This window comes from Varroa destructor, unplaced genomic scaffold (assembly GCF_002443255.2).
Source record: "Varroa destructor unplaced genomic scaffold, Vdes_3.0 BEIS01000002.1, whole genome shotgun sequence".
NCBI lineage: Eukaryota > Metazoa > Arthropoda > Arachnida > Mesostigmata > Varroidae > Varroa > Varroa destructor.
Window position 1 is genome coordinate 1,133,594 of NW_019211455.1, and position 19,747 is coordinate 1,153,340.

At 43.1% G+C, this 19,747-nt stretch overlaps 1 protein-coding gene and 1 long non-coding RNA gene across 3 annotated transcripts in view; one reads left to right on the plus strand and one right to left on the minus strand.

Moving 5' to 3' along the window:
- Positions 1-664, minus strand: part of LOC111244428 (uncharacterized) — a 54,117-nt gene extending 53,453 nt beyond the window's left edge. For both annotated transcript variants that reach the window (XR_015319891.1, XM_022791562.2), the window contains exon 1: positions 19-664. Coding sequence is in view for 1 of the 2 variants with exons in the window: in XM_022791562.2 (XP_022647297.1) it covers positions 19-220 (202 nt within the window). In the remaining variant the exon portion in view is untranslated. The remainder of the gene's footprint in view (positions 1-18) is intronic.
- A 1,090-nt stretch (positions 665-1,754) lies between these two features.
- On the plus strand, positions 1,755-14,202 carry LOC147757225 (uncharacterized). Its single transcript, XR_015319894.1, has 3 exons — positions 1,755-4,390; positions 5,708-5,891; positions 6,465-14,202. It is a non-coding gene; the product is annotated as an uncharacterized LOC147757225 (long non-coding RNA).
- The last annotated feature ends 5,545 nt before the right edge of the window (positions 14,203-19,747 follow it).

Sequence of the window (19,747 nt, forward strand, 5' to 3'; positions counted from 1 at the left end):
GAGGGAAAAGAGACTTACCTGGCTGTTCGAGAGCCAGTGGTTCGAGCGGGCCTCCGTTGGCGTTAGCGCTTCCCCGGAACGCTTCATGGGAGCCGTCGGCAGCGTTTGTGGTCGACTGCTGCCCGATGCCGCCCAGGCTGGCCTGCGCGAGCTGAAACTGCGGTGTTGGCCCTCCGAACAGCGGTTGCCCTGAGAACATTGCTTGAAGATGAAGGTCCATACCGGCTGCTTGGGGAATAATAACGGTCACAGTTCTTACGATGCTGAGCACAACTAAATGAACGGTTCAGCCAAACCGCAGTCGAACGGACGGAACGCAGCCGCAAACCAACAAACAGACAAAAGCACAGACACATACAAACAAACTAACGATAACAGGAATTATTACATGAAAGCGAATAAAATCGAACTCAACAAACAGGAACGTTGTTGTCCCAAAGGTTGTCGAAGCGTTGCCGGGGAAGCCGATGCACTGCGCCACAATGAGACTGGGGTTCACTTGTGGGCTGGCTAGTTACAAGCGAACTGCTTATTATTGATACTGCTATGAAGCGGATTTTTCGTGCACTCCACCAGCCTACACAGGCGCAAGCTACCGGATATTGCTAGATGTTGTATTGGTCTGGTGCAGCACTTCAGTTCGGCGACACCAACAGATGGTGCGGACTCTGATGCTGAGTCAAGCAGCAGAGGATGCGGAATGGAGCGAGAGGAAGTCCGTCCCACGCCGATGGTTTTTGAACGCGACCCGCTCCGACGAACAGCTCCGGAGTAGTTCTTGGAATGATGTCAGCGGTGACAGGGGAGAGGAGCCCTTGCTTAAGCTCCTTTGTCATCCTCGCCTTCTCTCGCGAAATGATCGCTGTTCTCATGTCACTATGCCTAGTTGCCTGTTACCGTTAGAATCAGAGAGGTTTTGTGAATGTGTTTGTTGTTGAATTATTCGAAAAAACATCATCCAATCAATAGTACTAAACAGTGCAATGTTCGCATGACGGCGCTTGGCTTCATCAGTCGACTCCGCTGCACCGGACCACCATACAGCGCTGCGACAAACGCAAATACCGCGTACAAGGCATCACTGACCGTTCGTGCAAATGTTTGACCTGTACGCGTTCGTGTGAGGCCGAAATGCGATGTTATATAATAAGAAAATGGACGCGCCCCTGTAGCAACGAGTGACACGAAGGTCGACCGACCAGCCCAGCTTAGTATTCTTAGTTGCCCTGCGATTTCCTACGATTTCGGTTACTCTTGCATGTCTATCTAAACAGTTCTATATTGTGGTAGTAGTAGCCGCAAATTTTGATCGTGACGAGCTTTTTGCTCCCTTGAAGGGTACCTGTTTTCGTCGATTGCCAACCAACTGAAGGCCTACCAACGCAGCCGCTGTTACGGATTGAACGACGACCAATATTATAGTTTAATGCATTAGTGCCTTTTCGACGGCTTACTGCCGCTGACGCTGCCGACGCCATTGTCACCGCCAGCACCGCCATCTTCCTGTTCGAGCCGGTCTTCAATTTGTCTCTTTCTCGAGCATCGTCGTTTTTCCTGGCTAACTAAAGCACGGCGTTCCGTGCGGAACATCCACCCTGTGAAGCGGCAGTGGGGTGAGTGCGCTCCACGCCATTGCAGTGAAGTCCACCGCCTCGTTATCTAAACTTTGAAGCCGACGGCTGCTTTTCCCATCAGCGAACACTCTCCTACGTAGCTAATTCTTACTCCTACGGAACGAAGCACCGGTACCTTTAACCTGAAGGGAAGCTTAGAGGTATCTGGGAGTGTGGGAAGTAGGGGGAAAGGATGGTGGAAGGGTGGTCCATGGAAAGCGAACTTGCGCAGAGCTTGCCAGTCCTTCTCCTGGGACGGCAGCCTCCTTCGTAAGTAGTTGGGAATACGAGTGCACTGGTAGTGCATTATCATTTTTATTAGTTTTCATTTGACGCAGCCTCGAGAGCTCGACCGAAGGGCCGTTGCTGACGGTTGCAAAATGTTGGTCTCCTTCTAGATTCTAGGTTCGCTTGCAACTTAGATGAAGAACGATGTTTCACTTAGGCTGTTTTGCGTACGACGAATTGTCGCTACATAAACGGTCCACATCTCATTGATAACGGACGCGTAGCGCCGATGTATCATTGTGTTGTTTCGGCTGAACCTGAATAAGAAGAAGGATAAGTATTAGCAGGCCTCGATGTTTAGCAGAGCTGCGCTGATAGAGAGACGTTGATTTTTACGACATTTATCGCCTACGCAAACGTCCTTCGCTTAACCAGTCCTGCTCTATATCAAAAATCTCCGCAGAAATCTTAAGTTAACTTAAGAAAAAAGAAATCAAAGAAGTTAACCAGAAGTAATGACGAGTCATCTCTCTGCTATGAAGGAGCGGGGGACATTATTGCACAATCATCCCACATTTTAGCCTTGAGCAACAATGGATAGGCCATGACTGAACCGTACAACACCTATATGGAAACTGTCTAGAAGTAATACCCTGCCGTACATATTCACGTTTGTAGCAATTGCCTTATATTGATCTACCATATATTTGCACTACCTAATTGTATTACAGAGGAATGTATGTGGTCTGCATTGATCAAGAATCGATCAAAGTACGAAACGCTACCAAAACGCTACAACATGTACTCCGTATAAACAGCTGCTTACGGACGCTGCGCTTTAGCCGAATATATGTCCAGCTCATCGACAGTTTACCTGATTAATGCCAAAAACAATACGTACATCTGAAACTACAAACTTACCCCATGTGGGCATCACGAATGCACTGTAAAGATGTTAAGTATATATCAGGTAGTCCAAAAAATAATGACGATCTTTAAGCCAAAATCAAAGCAAATCTGTCTTTATGCTTTAAACTAAGTTACTGAACTAAATACATAATATTTCGTTCGACGACTTTTTGCCATCTTTTCCGGAACTATACTGCAGAACTTCTATGGTTTCCGGGCGAGAAATTATTATAAGTGATTTTCCCTTCCCTGGAATTCTTTAAAAAAAACTTAACTTTTTTTGAAATTAAACTTATTTCATTGGAAGAGTTCTGTAGAGACCGAAGCGGTAAGTAGTCGAGTAATGTAAGTTGCAGACTATTTCCCATTTGAGTTCCTTCAGTTTCTATCGGCTGGCTAATAACGTTTGTAATCTAGCATTGCCATGCTAAGAGAGGACACTCCTTCTGTTCACTAATTACAATCGACTTTTTTCAACGGTTTATCGTTGCCAGTAGAAATTCTTATCCATTCCATTTTAATTCTAGCAACACATAGTATCACTTTATTTTCTACAAGTAGAGCAAAATTTTTATTTTTCTATTTAAACATTCCGTCCACTTTTCATCACCTGTTACCAACCCCTTTCGGAACGGATCGAACTTGTTGCGTTTCTGAACAGCTCGGCGGACGGACTCGGATAACTTCTTTTTGGCCTCGATCCGTGTGAAACCCAAACACCTAACTTCTTTTTGTAATCAGTTCTTTTCACTTAAAACTCTTAAAAATGCTAATGACTATCTAATTTCTTAATAACGTGCTGACTATTTGCGTGTCAGTTTCGCTCAGTTTTTATAGTTATTTCATCAGTTTTTTTTTAATGTTATTGTCGACGATTGCAAAAAGCGTTTTCTACATCGAGATTTCGCGGATCAGAAAGCTATCGTTGGGTTGTTTCGTCCGATAACGCCACTATAAACAGCATATCTTTTTTTCGGGCCTAAGTAACCTTTATTTTCAATGAGGCAAAATTGTAAGATTCATTATGAATCTTTACTAAAATGTAACTCATATCCAAGATGCTCTGTTAGAAGTTCAAAGAAAGGCCTTCCCAAAATTCTAGCACATCTGCTATTCTCGAATGTCAACTTTCAAATGATACCAACACCCGATGCGATATATTACGTAAGAGATACGACTTCGAAACCATATGGCTTGAAAGAACGTCAATAGTCTTTTGTTCACCCTCCATATATATATATTTGCACGCATATATATACTGGCTGTACGAAGCTGTTTAGCGGTCAAACCTTTTGAATCACTTTTAGACGACATCTTTTACGTTTACCCTTGTTGATTGAGTGGCAGAATATGGTTTGTTATTGAAACTAAGCGCTTATCTGATTAAATATCTAATTTTTCGAAAATGAGAGCGCTGGGGAAATTTTCCAGACATTGACGAAACCAACGGTTTGTTAATGTCAAACGGAAAGATGGATTGCTGCAATCCCGGAACTTCTACGAAACCAGAATACGTAAGATGAAGAAGAAAGGCAAGAAACTGGTTGCCGTCAAATTAAAAACAAACCGAATCATCTGTAATGATAATTTTCCCAATCACTTTCAATAATAGGCACGCCATCGCTACGGACGACATATGGGTAAGTTAATGTTTCCCATTGCAGGAAGATCAGACATGAAAGAGAGTTTTATGATAAAAGCGAATAAATTAGGGCATAGGCTGATGCTCATAATCGAATTGGACATCAGAGATGTCTGTTATTACGAGATATGATCGGAGATCGAAACGGTAAATAACGTCAGGCATCTGAAGGCTTGCGACACGCCAACTGATGGTGCAAAGTGTCGTCATTCGATGACAACGACCTTATCGCTACGCTTTATCTATAGACTGAACTATCCAAATGTGGGTTTTTCATGTGGTATTTTTAAAAGTATATCTAAACAGATACCTGAACAGAACTCTTGCACTTGTTACAATGGTCAGTCTTAACGGTCACGCTTATTGTCGTTTCAACTCGGGGCTTAAATCACAAACTTGTCATTTTCAAAATATTCCTTATTAATCGTAACCGAGCGCTAAGGGATACTGATAGGTACAAAGCGTCCTTTAAATACGCCACATAGAAATCACTATCGCGGAGTTTAATTTTGGAGTGATAGCAGGCTAAAGGCTTTAAAAGTGCGAGGGCGTATAGCGGGCAAAAAAGTCTTAAAAAGATTAATTATTGGCGCTTTAGCGGTTATTATTAATCGATATTCTCTTCAAAACGGTCATTAATTTCTGTGCCAAAAATCAAAGTATATCAGAACGAGCCTTACCTAAGCCCTATTGAGGATCTTCTGATTTGTCCTATGAAAATCTTTCCAAGATTTTTCAGAAACAGCATGGAACCTGGCAATAATGTAGGCCGATGATTTCAGGCAAAAAAAAAATATATATATATATATTTTTTTTTTTGAACGGATTTTGTTCAGCGGAGAAATATTAAATAACAGCTAACCTTCATTCAAATTTTGAAATTTGAAAATGAGGCACTGTCTTTTGTCATGTTGAATAGGTTGTTTAATTCTAGAAGAACTAAATTTTCTCTAATGCCGAGAACAACGAATATATACGTAAGAATTTGAATGCCCCTCTCCATCACTGCGTATATACTTATACACGTATATTAGGTTAGGTAGAAAATGTCCATTGTTTTTTAACTTTTTTATTTATTTTAATTTTCAAACACATTCCAGTTAAACTAATGTCCTTCGCTTCTTACGACTTCGGTCTATTTTTTTAGCAGCCAATATATCCCGCAAAATAAAAAAGCTTCGTCTTTGTACGCGATTCCTTTCGTCGATGTATCGTTGAATTTCTGTCTGTATTCTAAGGTGTTTACTCTCTTGGCCATTTTATATCGAGCAAAACAAATGATAACCAGATGGAGCAATATCTGGGCTGCATGCAGGTTAGGACAGAGCTTCCCATTGGAGATTCTTCAGCGCTTGGTAGGTCATCAAAGCAGCATGCGGTGCGACGTTGTTGTGCAACAATATCACCCTGCATCGCCCTTCGCCTAAGGCCTTTTTCTGTCAATTTCCTAGCTCAGAGAAATCGCGTAACAGTCAACTATGGCTCTTCCGGGGATTTGGGTAGGTTTTAGCATGACAACTTTTTTTTTTATCTCAGCATATGTAGAGGTGCGGCTTCTAATTTTGAATACTTCCTCATGGCGTCGAAGTAAAGGGACCTAACTCTTTTGATTTGCATCTAGGAGTCAGAGATCAGTACTTTATCGCCGGTAGCGATCTTGTATAGAAATGATTTTTTGCCGTGCAAACAGGCAAAGGCATATTCGCACACGTCTTTTTCGTAACTGTCATTAACTTCAACTTTCTGTTTTTCTCATTTCGATATCTCTCCCAGTGCATGCAAACAATTATAGTTATATGAGTTGTTCCCAGTCGTATAGAGAGCCCTCGGATCGACTGGCCTGCATTTTGTTTAAAAAGAAGCTGCAGTTCATTGTCGTTTGCTTCCTACGGTCGTTGAGAACGTGGCTTGTCGCTCAACTTAAAGTTTCCAATTCTGAAGCAATTAAATCACAACTGGCAAATGGTAACGCTTAGGGCACGTTTGTCTTCAATTCGGCAAGCAATTACTTTCGTCTTGGTGGTGGATATTTGAATAATGAAAAGGATAATGTCAAATATGCATCTTTTCAGGCCCATCGCTGAACGTTCCAAATCACCACTTCCAACGGTAGTAACTAAATGAAACAACAGGCCACGCGCCAGACAGTTAAAACGCCATCCTGAAGAGTTTCAGCTAGACACGATCAGCTGATCTCACGCTAGCGCCATCTGTGGGCTCCAACGGGAATTTTCTACTCAACCTAATATGTACATACATATATGGTTGACTCAATAAAATTATGGCGATTCAAAACACAATGACAGATCATTTGCCAAGAGGAAGAAACGTTAGATCCTGTTAGCTTCGAAGGTCCGTTTGTTAGTTAGCATGTTAACTCTATACGAACGTTGAGCATATAATTCAGCTTGCTTTTTTCTATGACCGACATATATAAGAGAGAAAGTATTCAGAGTGAATTAATGTGTTGACCCTTGCTTTTATATCAGTGCAATACAAGAAAAGAGAGATCTCAGAAAATACTATGGTATGTTATTATGGGATTATTGATGCACGATTATATGAAGTACCTAGGGACATTCACGGCAGTCTTTCTGGAATATTATTATTCAGTTAGAAGAAGACATTAAATTCACATATTCGCAGTAAGATATTAATATGACAGTATAGCCTGCGGCAGTTGGTCCCATCGACGTTGAACAGTGCGCAACTGTGACCGTCCAAGATTGGTCTCAATACCGTCAAGCGATATATATGTAATTTTTGCCAAGTGACCATTATTGGTAATTGTATCCATGTAAACTGCACGCGCATACTTTAGCTAAAGCTATCGAGTAATTATTGTCATGCCTATGTGTGCGCATTCGAGTGTTATACCCGAACATCTCGTTCCCAGTGAGAGGCAGTTTTAATTGGCGGACGTTGGCTTCCTCTGCGGCTTCGGTCCGCAGCAGTAGTATTAGAGTGGAAATGATTCTGTGTGGGAGAGCAAACCTTCGAATTGTCCAAGCGAGAATGTTAATATTGCATGAAGTGTGGCGGATGGACGATCTGAGGGCAATGCAAGGCGACGCAAAGGCAAACTAGGCAAGCAGTGGGTGGGCCGGTCAGCAACGATTCAAATAATGTGTACACGTTCGGCTGCTGTGACTCAGCATCGCCATAACGAAACATGTTTCGCCCATGTAGACTGTGATACTATTACATGAAATAGCAGGCACGCAGCCACCACTACAGAGAGGACGAATGTAGCTGGATAGTGATGACGCTGGTGACGGTTGCAGCAGGAACGGAGACGAACGAAACGTCATCACTGTGGCCACCACGTATCAGCACCCTCTCATCCGGCCTATAGCAGATGGGACTATATGTATTACAGCAAGGGGGACGACCCGCCTAAGGGAGACCACTCGTCTGCCTTTCCTCCGCCGACAGGGACCCCAAAGTAAGCATTCGGCTAACTTCCGTCCTACTATGATCCTATTTACACAGGGCTAGCCAGTTAGTGACTAGCCAGCCGGTTTGAAAATTGCTGCTGCTATTGCAAACAACCAAGGAAGGATCTCAAGTATTGTGTAAATTATAAACGCGTTCGGAGCGAAGCACGGCCTGTTGGTTGTTGGCGTGGCTACACACAGTCTGTACTGCACTCAGATCTGACCGAATATCCCGGTATATACATGTACCCAGCAGGCGGGCGTACACTTTAAGCTCATAACGGCAAGCAACGGCCCCTGGTGTTCGCGTCGACTGAGAGGCTGGGGGATGGGAAGAAACGACGGCGGCTTTGGCGGCAGTGCCAGCGCTGTAGTGACGATTTCTGTGGAATGAAGGAAGCAAATACTTTCCTATCTCGTCTCGAAATCTCTTGAAGCTTCGGTGCCTGGAGGGACAAAGCCGAGACCCGAGAAAAGGAGACAGGCGGAAGGCACATGGGAAAGGGGCTGTGCCACGGGAGAACAGACGGCTTTGATATTCCTGCTACGACAGTAGCCCTTTGGGAAGAGGGCCCAAACTCGCTCAAGCTTACTGGCAGGCCAACTTCACTACTCCAGCAGCAGTATCACGAAATCCTGGGTATCAGCGTATGAGAGTAGAAACTAAGGAAGAGAAAGGGGTTTAACCGAATGACAGGCCAGCTAAGATAGTATCAACCACCAAGGGGGTATCGCAAATGCAGTCGATCAGAAATTCCGAACGGTACAAAGTGTAAGCTGACACTGGTCATAACGACGATGGCGGATGCTGTTGTGACCGCTGCATATACGGTAGGCGATTGTACAAACAAAGAGTTTCGTAGACCGCCTGAACCTGTTACCCCACGACCATCTGCCTCGCCACGGCCTCGTACCGCGTTTCCACCGCGCATGTGTGAGGTGCTTTATCTCGGGTCGGATCGACGTGGGTTGGAGTCGACGGCATTGCTGAACGATCCTGCAAAAGGGACAACCCAGTAGAGGGAAAAACTGCGCAAAGAGGATCCTAGATGAGCGAAAAGTTCCCTTAATCTTGTATCCAAAATCGTCTCCAATCTAAATCGCTGCTGTGGAGCGGCTACCACCACGGTTTGTGCATATCCCTAAAGGGCATCAGCAGCACAGGAAACGGCCCGACTCGGTTTATCTTTTAAGCGATGGAACCTGCTCGAAAAAAACCAGGGATGGAATGAAACATAATGGAGAGAGAGAGAATGTCAGGTTTTTTAATTAGTAGTCTCGAACTGGAAAGCCTCAAAAGCCACCACCGAGCTATCACCTCTATCGCAACGACGGACATACGTAACGTACTAGGTCATATTTCCTCAATCCAGAGTACGGCGGCAGGAAGAACCTTAGATAGACGTATTTCGCCCGGCAAATTGTCCTCCTCGAGGATAACCAGTGGACTCATCCTGCCTGGTTTACGCCATGCCCAGTTCATTCTTGTTTGCGCTCGTTCCAGTTGCGAAAGCCTCTGAGAATAGGCGAGAACGTCAATTAAGTGCATCGTTTTTTTTCCCGTAATGTTTCTATAGCAATATCTGTCAGCTCTTGCTCTAATAGACGCGTAATTTGGCCCGCTCGCCGGACAACTAGGATTAGCAGCGCCAAAATTTTTAGCAAAGAAATCTAGCCAGGTTTTGCAGAAAGTTGCGCTTCGCCTGCTGCTGTAGGTTGTGGCTTGGGTGTGTCTTTGAGCATGAGTGCCTCTGTAGGATTTATGTTGAAAATGAGCCTTTCTTAAGTACATGATTTCTAGAGCGATCGTCTAAAGGGATCGCGGCTGGCGCGCATCGACAAAACAACTTTAGTGACTGGGAAGAGTTTTCGATCTCTAGAACTTAACTTCGATATGTAAGTAGCTTGTACGGCACGCTTGTTCAGATGATATAGTACTTAACATGAGCAGAAAAATAAAATATCCAGACATCTTAAATGTTTGAATCAAGAAAACCTTACGACTTTACGTACTTTTAGGATCTCGTGCGAAAGGAATTTCGTCTGCTAGCCGGTGAAAGGATTAACCAGCGTCTGACTTCGCGTGCTAACGGCCACTACACCGCAGACTAGCTAAGCTGTTATCAAATTACGCTTATCTACAAGCTCCATAGTGGAGAAAAGAACCACTTATTTAGCCGTATTAGAAGTATATGCTTGCTACGAACAAGTCTGTGATGCTCGATCGACCGCGTTTGACCCTCAGAAGCCTAAAACTCATCGTGGCTAGTTTTCTTTTTGCCCTTTTGCTACGTAAAAAGAGTGGCCAGGCCACCGATCGGAGGTTTGATCCATGGGAAATTATAATGACAAAAGAGAAGCTATGAGAGTTGGGGAAAATTTTAAGAACAGTGCAGATGGGCCTATCCCATTGCATATGGTCTCTAACGGCGTTCTGTACCACTATCGCCAGCATATTTGAAGCCTGGAAGGGGTAAAACCTGGACTACTACGATATGAGAGAAGTGGTGCGAGGGCAAGCAGCAGGCAAGCACGTTAAAGAATGTCAGGAACACTGGCCTACCTGAAAAGCGTCGTGTTCTGTGACCACCGGAAAAAATGTGCGTATGCCAGGCGAGACGGACGAGACTGAGCAGCCGTTTAGCATAGCGCGCAGGGTTTACTACGTTGGTTGGATAAAGTGGCCGGTAAGCTGGGCGCCGGAGACGCAAAAGGCGCATAACATGGGTGTACGGGAGCTAGATATAGAGCAGGGCAAAAGAAAATAGTGGAACGGGTCATTTGCATATTCTCTGTTTACCGGCTACTATATCTGGCTAGATCTAACTGTCGCCCAGCCGCTGCCAGGGCCTTCGCTGCCTCTATTCGTATGACTGCTGCGCCTTCAGTTGAGCTTGCCAGATCTTCATGTGAAGAAAGCTGAGCAATAAGGAGGGCGAGGCAGTTGCGCTGGACGATGGTCAAACCGGCTACGACTAGGTGACGACTGCTAGGTAATGTTTGACTGAGCTTCGCCTAGCTTTGACTATTCACAAAAGCAAAGAGGAACTCCACGACTAATGGCGACGGTCATGGCAGTTCTTTCTCATGCCGTCATCGGCTTGCCCGTTCTTTCAGTTATGTCTCTGACGGCCCAGAAACGGGCCGCTCGGTTACCGGACACCAGTCGACCAACTTACCGCGGATGCGCTAGTATTCGGCGCGTGTAAAAGACGAACGTCAAAGAGTATATTAACGGTGCACATTATTGTCCGCGTAAACGAAGTTAACACTACTTGAATGGAGATGGTAGGGGCCGCACCGCTGGCGGCTACGAAGGCGACTTCTGCTGAAGGCTGAATTAGATTTGAAATCTTCTCGGTCGGTTGGTTGGCTCTTGGAACGATCGTAGAAAAGAAGCCTCCTTCGTGGCTAGTCTGTTCTTGTTTGACGAAACAGCTCGAGTAGCTATGGCGACACGAGCAGCTCTAGCCTACAGCAGACTGCAGGAGGCAGCCCTGTCGCTGAGAACTAATAGCGCCTTAGGGAGCATGCGAATACTCCGTTCCGGAAGCAGTGGCTCGCTTCGAAGATCCCATGAGGCGCTATAATCATGGCATATCAGCAGCCCTTTCATCGAAATCGACGTAGGCTCAGGGGTTTTGCTGAGAGTCTTCCTAAATGTTCCAAATCCAACCTTTCGTTTCATGACAGAATTTGGCGCTTCGGAGCTTTTATTCGTCCGATCTTCTCAATCCTAACTTACTTTAGACTTCTCCCTCTCTCTCTCCCTCTCTCTCTTCCCTTACTCTACTTCATTTTTTATTGGGGAAAACGGCTGAAAATATGTCGTCGATAGGAATGGCTAACGATAGATGGCAAAAAAACGCGCCATACATGAAAGGAACGTATTCAACTCTTACATCCCACCAGGAAAACAAACCATTTTGTGCGCATGGTAACTAACTGACAGAGTATGAAATTTCGTCTATTGAAATGTCTATGAAATTTGCGCCAGGCGAAGCTTTTTTTTGTTTGCAAAACAGCATTGGGGAGTCTCAACATGTCTCTTTTGATTACTATATTGGAAAGTAAGGGAATCTGGACATGGCAAGGTGAACATTGTACAGGAATAACGAATGGTTACTCCTAAAGATAATACGAAATTTGCCTACCGTTTCTGCTTGGACTGCTAAATACCTCTCCAATCGTGTTGTCAATGTTGGCAATTGACAGTTGCGCGAAGTGGCATAAGCATCTTCACCTCGAATACAAACCTAGGCATAAATGTTCTATGGGTCATGATCTTTCGCAGACGACGCGCATACCCTACGACCAGTATCATCGTTTTGACAGCTTTTTAACGTCATCTCTGGCTGAGAAGAAGAAGAAAATACGCGACGTCAAATTGGATATCTCAGTCTCGTATAAACTGTAATAGAGGTTTCGTATGTGATCGCATTAGTACCGAGCTGCAAATTACACAAAAGTCGTCATGAAGATCAAACAAAATACAAGTACTGGAAGCGCAGCAGTAATTATATTTTGAATTATTTATTATATTCTTGATAAGTGTTAATGACAAGCTTAACATTTAAGTTCGACCGTGGGAGTTTGTGTTGCGTGTGCGCGTGGGAGTTGCTTCTGACAATAGGTTCGCTATAATTGTTTGGTCTCACGAAGTCTGAATCTTCCATGATTCAATTTGTTCGATGTTGGCCAGATAGCAATTGACCACTGTTTTGCTAGAATCCAGGGCAGGCACAAGCCGATTGGACACTGGGAATACGAGTTTCACACGATTGAAACAAATGTGCTTCAATCACATCACGCATAGTCGTAGTCTACCGAACTTTTCCTACATAAAAAACTAAAGTATACAGCGAAGCTGAACCGGGGCTGTTTTTTTGATACCGCAGCGACCTCTAGGCTCACGCAGCGGTGCCCTTTAGGGCAGATTATGAATAATCCTGACTAATTATATTTTAGCTTTTAATAACTCTCTTCAAGATTGTATAATACATAACCATCAGCTGAACAGCTCTACAATGTAGTATTCAACTCGGTATGATTTAAAGCAAAGGGTTGAGGGGCTTTGCGGCATATCTGAAGTCCTATTTCTTACTATGTGTTATTACACTTTTAATATGATATAGCATTCGTATATGCTTGTACGACAAGCATACTAATGTTTGATAAGCAGCGCAGAGAGACTTGAGCTAGCTCGGAAGGGTTAGGTGACTTTAAAGTCGTGTCTCAGGTCACATTGGGATGCCATTTCAAACAAATCTGGCAGTAATAGATGGGTTAAGATTATTATTAAAATGCCTTTATTAAAGTTTGAATAGAGAAGTAAAAGCGAAAGTTAATAGAATTACTGTAAAAACTGAACAAGACCCGTGACACGATTTCAATAAGCCGTCAAAAAATATCGGCCACAACGATTAAATGGAAAAGATGTAGTCTGACATCGTAATGATGTCAGATCACATATATTTTAGATGCCCAGTAAAAAAAAAATTGGGCGAAATTAGATGAGAAATATTGAACTACTCTGGAAATGCCGAACCTTGCACCATCAGACCATCATCTATTTGAGTCTTTGCAGAACTCCTGTAATGATGTTCGCCTAGTTTCAATAGCGCCCTTGATGTGAAGCTCCAGACAACTACATACAGAGAAGTAGACACATGCTTTTCCTTGCATGTAGTTGTACCATACATAAAACACAAAATCTGAAATTAACACCTCGACTATGGATTATAGGCCTAGGAAATAGATCTTACACAAAACTGCGGTACCTCTCAATGAATAACATCTTTTTAATAAAGTGGCGTTGATTTGCCGATGAAGAGTTTAAAAAAAATGTCGATCGAGAATGTATTCATTATATTATTATTATTTACTGGACTAAGTGACTGTCGCTACTCGACCTGTGCAGATCTAAGGTGGAAAGTTTACTAGGTTACATTAAGGCTGTATGGATCTTTGTTATGTTAAATCTCCATTTTCTACAGACATGATGTTTTTATTATCATGGCGTCCGATTAAGCTAAGCTAACACTAAGATAAAACACGTAAAGTTAAGCTTAAGTTACACAAAATGGTTTGTTTATTTTAATATTTAGTTAAATAGCTGTGCCAACTGAAACCTATTTTTCGTTGATGGAATCATGTGCTGTATATATTAAAAGGACGCGTTTCCCTAAACTGGGCTTTTGCTACCTCAAGAAATGCATTGGATAAGCTCGGCAGGTCATATATTATAGGTAATTTGCAATAAAAATACCGGCATAAGACACATTCCAAAAAATCGATAGGCATAATTGTTTGCCATCGATGATCAAACTGAACAATCTATTGTAATATATTTGAAAGTATAATATTATATGGTTAGGCCTCCGGGGGTCTCAGCTATTGTCTTCGATATAAGGTTAGTTACTATCCACGTGTGCCACAACTCTGGATTTCAGACAAATCACTGTCGAATGAATTTTTAGCCAATTTATAATTGTCCTTAACCCAGAGTTCCAAAGGGGAAAGGTTTTACGCTCGAGTTCACTGGCACAATAGGCTCTTTTTCCACCGCTTGTGTGTCATGAACGGCCGAGAAGCGAAACAAATCTTAGTTGTAATGCGTAAGATACTGAGGCGTCGTCGAAGACCCCAGATGAATCGTAACGCCGTGTTATCTTGTGATACTTCAGGTCATCTTCGAAGTATTTCCGCAGTAGAACCCACATTCAACAACTGGCTAGAACGGAGCTTGATTCCAATTATGAAGATCTGGGTGATGTCATCGATTCTTATTTTGATTAAAATAATGTTCGCCGTCACTAGTCTTTTAGACACTGCCAGTTCGCACAGCAAACACCAATAAACGGCTTTCTTCTAAATGGACGTACCGACCTAATGGGCAGGTCTTCAAAGCAAACGAGCTTGACCCCTTCCAGAAACAAATGCAATAGCCTCTGGAAAAACGTCACCACAGTTTTTTGATAATTAATCTCCAGTCAATTAGCTAACCCTGGCAAAAACCACATTCATTTAATGAAACTTATGAAAAAAAGACGAGGTCTCAATAGACGACGGTAACGCAGTCTTGTCGGCGGGCACTGCCTAAAGCAGCTGGCACTTACAGGGAATGCGAGCAAGCGAAACCCTTTTCTAAGACTCAGTTGTACAATGTGTGTGATAGGACACTATCATGGTTATATCACATGCTTTTCCAGATGTAGAAACACGAACGGAGATCCCGTTCCAAGCATTCCGAGGTAAGTTGCACACAACCTTCTGGCGCCTACTTAGAAACAATCTAATCTTAGAATTCGGCGGATGCAAACAGATATGCTGAGACGTAATACTTTAACACACGATTCAAAAAAAAAAAAAAAAAGGAGCAGGAAATTGGGTTCGAATTAGCAGGATTAAATGCTTTTTCAAAGCGGGAACGATGATCGTCTGATTCAGGCTTATTGGATACTCTGAATGAGATAATGAGGGAGAAGGTCGCTTATAGTTCAGCATGATAAAACTTACATCCACTAAGAAAGTATTTATAATTAAATACGGTATAATTTTTTGATAGTTACATAACCGAATAAAGTATGCATATAACATGCCCAAAAGTAAAGCATAAATACAATGTAGCGGAATTTTCTGTAAGCGAGCTTTCTAAAGTAAGTTAGCATTATAAAAATACGATTGTTATTTTTTAGATAGTCACTTTCCGTGTTCTTTTTTATGTCACATAGTTACTTCTTCTATATTATCGAGCCCAGAATCGAACCTGATAGATAAGACGATTCCCTTTGAGAATTTACTAGCGTCTTTGTCGATGATTGATTAAAGGAAAGGATACACATGATGGGTCTGATGTGTTCCTGCAAAGGCAAACAAAGTTCAGTAACTAGAGATAAGTTTAACTCTTGTACAGCTTATTGCGTATAGGGTATGTTACGTCATAGACGAAACAGAATCGTGAGTAGGCTGTTTCTAAATGAGGACATATATTTCTGAGTGAAACCGTTTTTACGTGCTGAATCTCTCATAGACGTGCGCATACGTTAACTTTTTTTAATTAGAATTGGTGTAATTTAAAGTAGTCATATAGGCGAATAAAGTATGCATATAACAAGCTACTTTGCTTAGAGGGTCTCCGACAAAAGGCGTTCGTTAGTCAAAATACAATATCCATGATATCCCTTGGGGAAAATATTTAGTGAGTCGTGGCTTTTACGCCGCTCTAAAGATTCGTTTCCAAAGCTTCCTCAAAAGCGCTCCTGAATCACCTTCCATAAGTGCAAGATGGTGGAGCATTTCAATGACCGCACAGTCGTGACAAAAGCGCCAACTTCAAAAATATCGTTTGTTTTTAATTTTTTATAGATATGTTACTTCCTTGAACGGCGTCGCTAAAACTTCTACTGCAGCATACTGCTTAGGATGGGCTGTTAGCGTTGTATCCCAGATGAGACATTTAGTCAGCTTGAATGGTGAGCACTGGCTGGCAAGATCGCAGCTGAGTCTCAATTCTGATAGACTATTTTGCATGATATATGAAGTCGCTGAATACTACATATATATCTATATACATAGTATTCAGCGATATTCTCTACATATATATATATGTATATGAGGTTGCAAATAAGTCATGATTCTTAACAGATATCGGAAACACTAACAGATATCGCAACGCTTTTCCCCAGCACGTGTAAGCCGATGCAGGGTACGTTGTTATCTCCAACGGCAATGACAACAGGGTCTGCAGTTCTTTTGGACGTCCAAAGTGAAAATTTGATTACGGTAGGCGAATCACTGCTAAGTAGAGGCGTTCGTTCCAAAGAAGCGTCTTTTAGACATATCATTACGATCCCGTATCAGACTCGCTGACTCTAGGCCAGGCAGTAAACTTTTTCCTCGCTTCAATCAAACTTCTCCCACACCTTTCGCAGCTGCGTCTCCAACTTTTAGTTTATCTGAAAAACTGTTGCACCTTATGGTATTCACCCAATACAACTTGATAGGGCAAAGTCCGTGGTTGTTAGATCATTAAACTCTTCTGCCTTCGTGGAACCCATTAACTAGGTCTCTCCTTTTAAGCAAACGCCATTTTTGTTGATGCAAAATGACTGCTGAATAAAACGCTTGTTGTAGCGCTGTGCCGAGTGATACGCAGTATCTGTTTTAACCTTTGGGGCACTGCACCGCTGTATGAAGAGCAGCACTAGGCTGGTTTCTAGTAGCAGCAACTGCCAACAACATCAAAGACCTAGCATGTGTTTGTCCTCCGAAGTACATGTTACAGCTTTGAATGTTTGATTCATGCATGTAGGTACAACTATTTGGTGAGCTGTTGGGTACTTTGACAATGTTTTCAGTTGACTGGCTTGCAGAAGATGATCTCGGCTAGCACAACCAAAAGTGTACCAAAAATCGCTCTCCACAATTACTCTTGTCAGTAAGGTCTCCAATGAACCTTTTCGATATGAGCGCGAAAAAGCAAACAGTGAGGTTTTTGTCTCAGTTACTATTTTTGTATATTACCGTCGCTAGCGAACGCGCTGGCTTCTGATCATTATGTTTTGTGCAGTGTTATCCCTTGAGCTATAGCGCAACAGTGGTGCTATTCTGCGTGATCGAGTTTACCTTGCGTTTTCTTGTTTACTCAACGTCTAACACGTTGACTATGTTAAGGTGTTTGATATTGAGTTGCCTTCGTCGATCGCTGCCATTTTGAGAAAGCGGTCGTCTAAGAGAATCATTTTTCACTAGCGTGATGGGGGTCAACTGTTGAAAGGCCACTTGGACAAATGTGGAGATGGTTTCCGGTCTAAGGCGCACAGATGTCAACAAGTCCAATTACAAGGCTGTTCCGATGAAAACGAGTCAGCAGATCTCGAAGCTCTCTAACTTAGCACGTTTAGTCGGGATTTTACTGATTCATCGCTTTTTGGAAAGATTTTTACATGCTCGAGTTATCGCCAAGTACAAACGGGCACTGAAACCTGGAGCTAATCGGGTCGAACTTATGGTGCCCTCAGCGGTATTGGAAATTTGCCTAGATTGGTTTCTATACGTCTGCTCCCGGCGTGCCCTAGCTGTTCCATCCGGCTTAGTCGTACAGGACGTGAGGTCCAGATAGAAGACTGATGAGTTTCAGCTCATGCATTGCATGTCGTTTTTGCAGCTGCTAACGAGATGACCTTCTGCCTCAAACACCTCGCTTTCTGCGCACACGCTTGAAGTGGCCGCAGTTCAGTCTGACGTGGTCAAAACTGTAAGAACCGTAACACTGCAAAGGCTCCCTACAAATCGGAGAGGTATTCACGTTCAGGCTAAGTCTGGTTTCAGCCGATAGTGTTACTCTCCTCTAGAGGGTCAAAATGATCTGATCCATAGCCGGAATTATACTTGTCTCCGGAAACGTAGAAAGAAACTAAACACGATGCAAGGCTGCGCCCAGAAAAGCAAAATAGAAATTAGGGCGTCCACGATATCCGAACTAAACGCCTCCTCGTTCCAAGCGATCAGCAAGCAGTACCCTATAATAGGTGATTTACCTCTTTACCTAGATTAAACGGAACCTTTTAGAATAAGGTCAGTTTCCCTAAACTGGAGATAGGTAATTGATGATGACTGATGACCAATACGTTTTAACACGTTGTATCTAAGAAGCCAGCGTGTTCGTCGGGTTATTCGAGGAACGGGTTCGTCGGGAAACCTATATTTTTACCACACATGCGCCCAGTAATTGACAGTGTATCAAGACAGTGTCCATCCACAGCACATAAAAAGCCGTATCGTTAAGTGAGTAACACGTTTCATAGGCATTTGGTACAGTGAAGCAAATATTGGTCAGAAGCATTCACAGCAAAGGAGGATGATTGGTCCTCGGCAGATATAGGCTCTTCCAAACTTGTTCACATTCTCCTGTTTAAGACTACGCACGCTGGCATAAGGTGTAGGACTACGCTTTCTCCCAAGCATATTTATCTCAATTGGGTAGTAGTAATTCTATAATCCCAACATAATGTGTAATCCCAATAATTCCGCAAGTGTTTGTATCGATTTGTATACTCCGAATTGCGTTTTCCAGCACGTACTGTTTTAACAGCCGAAGACACAGCGTCCCTACTGCCCTTCTTTAAGGCGTGATATCAGTAGGCCCGTCTATCTGCAGAGCATGACAGCACGGCCGTGAAGAACACTAGATGATATCAAAGGCATACTGCCCTGAAAGCTAATGATAGACAACGAATTAGACAAAGCTGGAAGCATTATGAAAGACCATCTTTGAAATGCCATATCTGACATAAGCACGTGCGAACGTGCTAAACGTGCGAACTTCTTCAGCTTTATAAACCTATTAATATTTCGGAATGCAATATCTGAAATTGAAAAATACGGTATGGAACAGGTTATTATTGTGCGTTATATGGGTCATTAAACGATACTGTGGTACAAACGTCTAGAAATACTTTTGTAGTATAGTCAAATTGCTTTCAATGGCAGCTCTGACGTCCCGAACGTCTCCGACGGACCTAGGAATCGTGACATCTAGGTCCAATGACTGCGAAGCTGGTGACCCACTCAAACGCCCAACAACACACTTGGCACAAAACTTTTCCATTTAAGAAGGGATCAGCTGACGCAGAAAGGACATCGATATTTGGTGGTTGTACGTACCTTATGAGATCTCCTTGATTTCATACGAAGTACGACAAGTCGTGGTCAGGGGACTGGACACAGAACCTACGTACGGCCAGATATACGTGGAACACCTTCTTGTTAAGGTTGATACAGGTAAGGTCCTTTGTGGTACAGTATCTAGGCTACAATCGCCACCTCATCACACGAACGGTTTTTGTACCTTGCAACATGTGTAGCAGCTCTAACTATCGAAATTCTAGTTGGGCTGGCGGGGATGCTTTATCCCA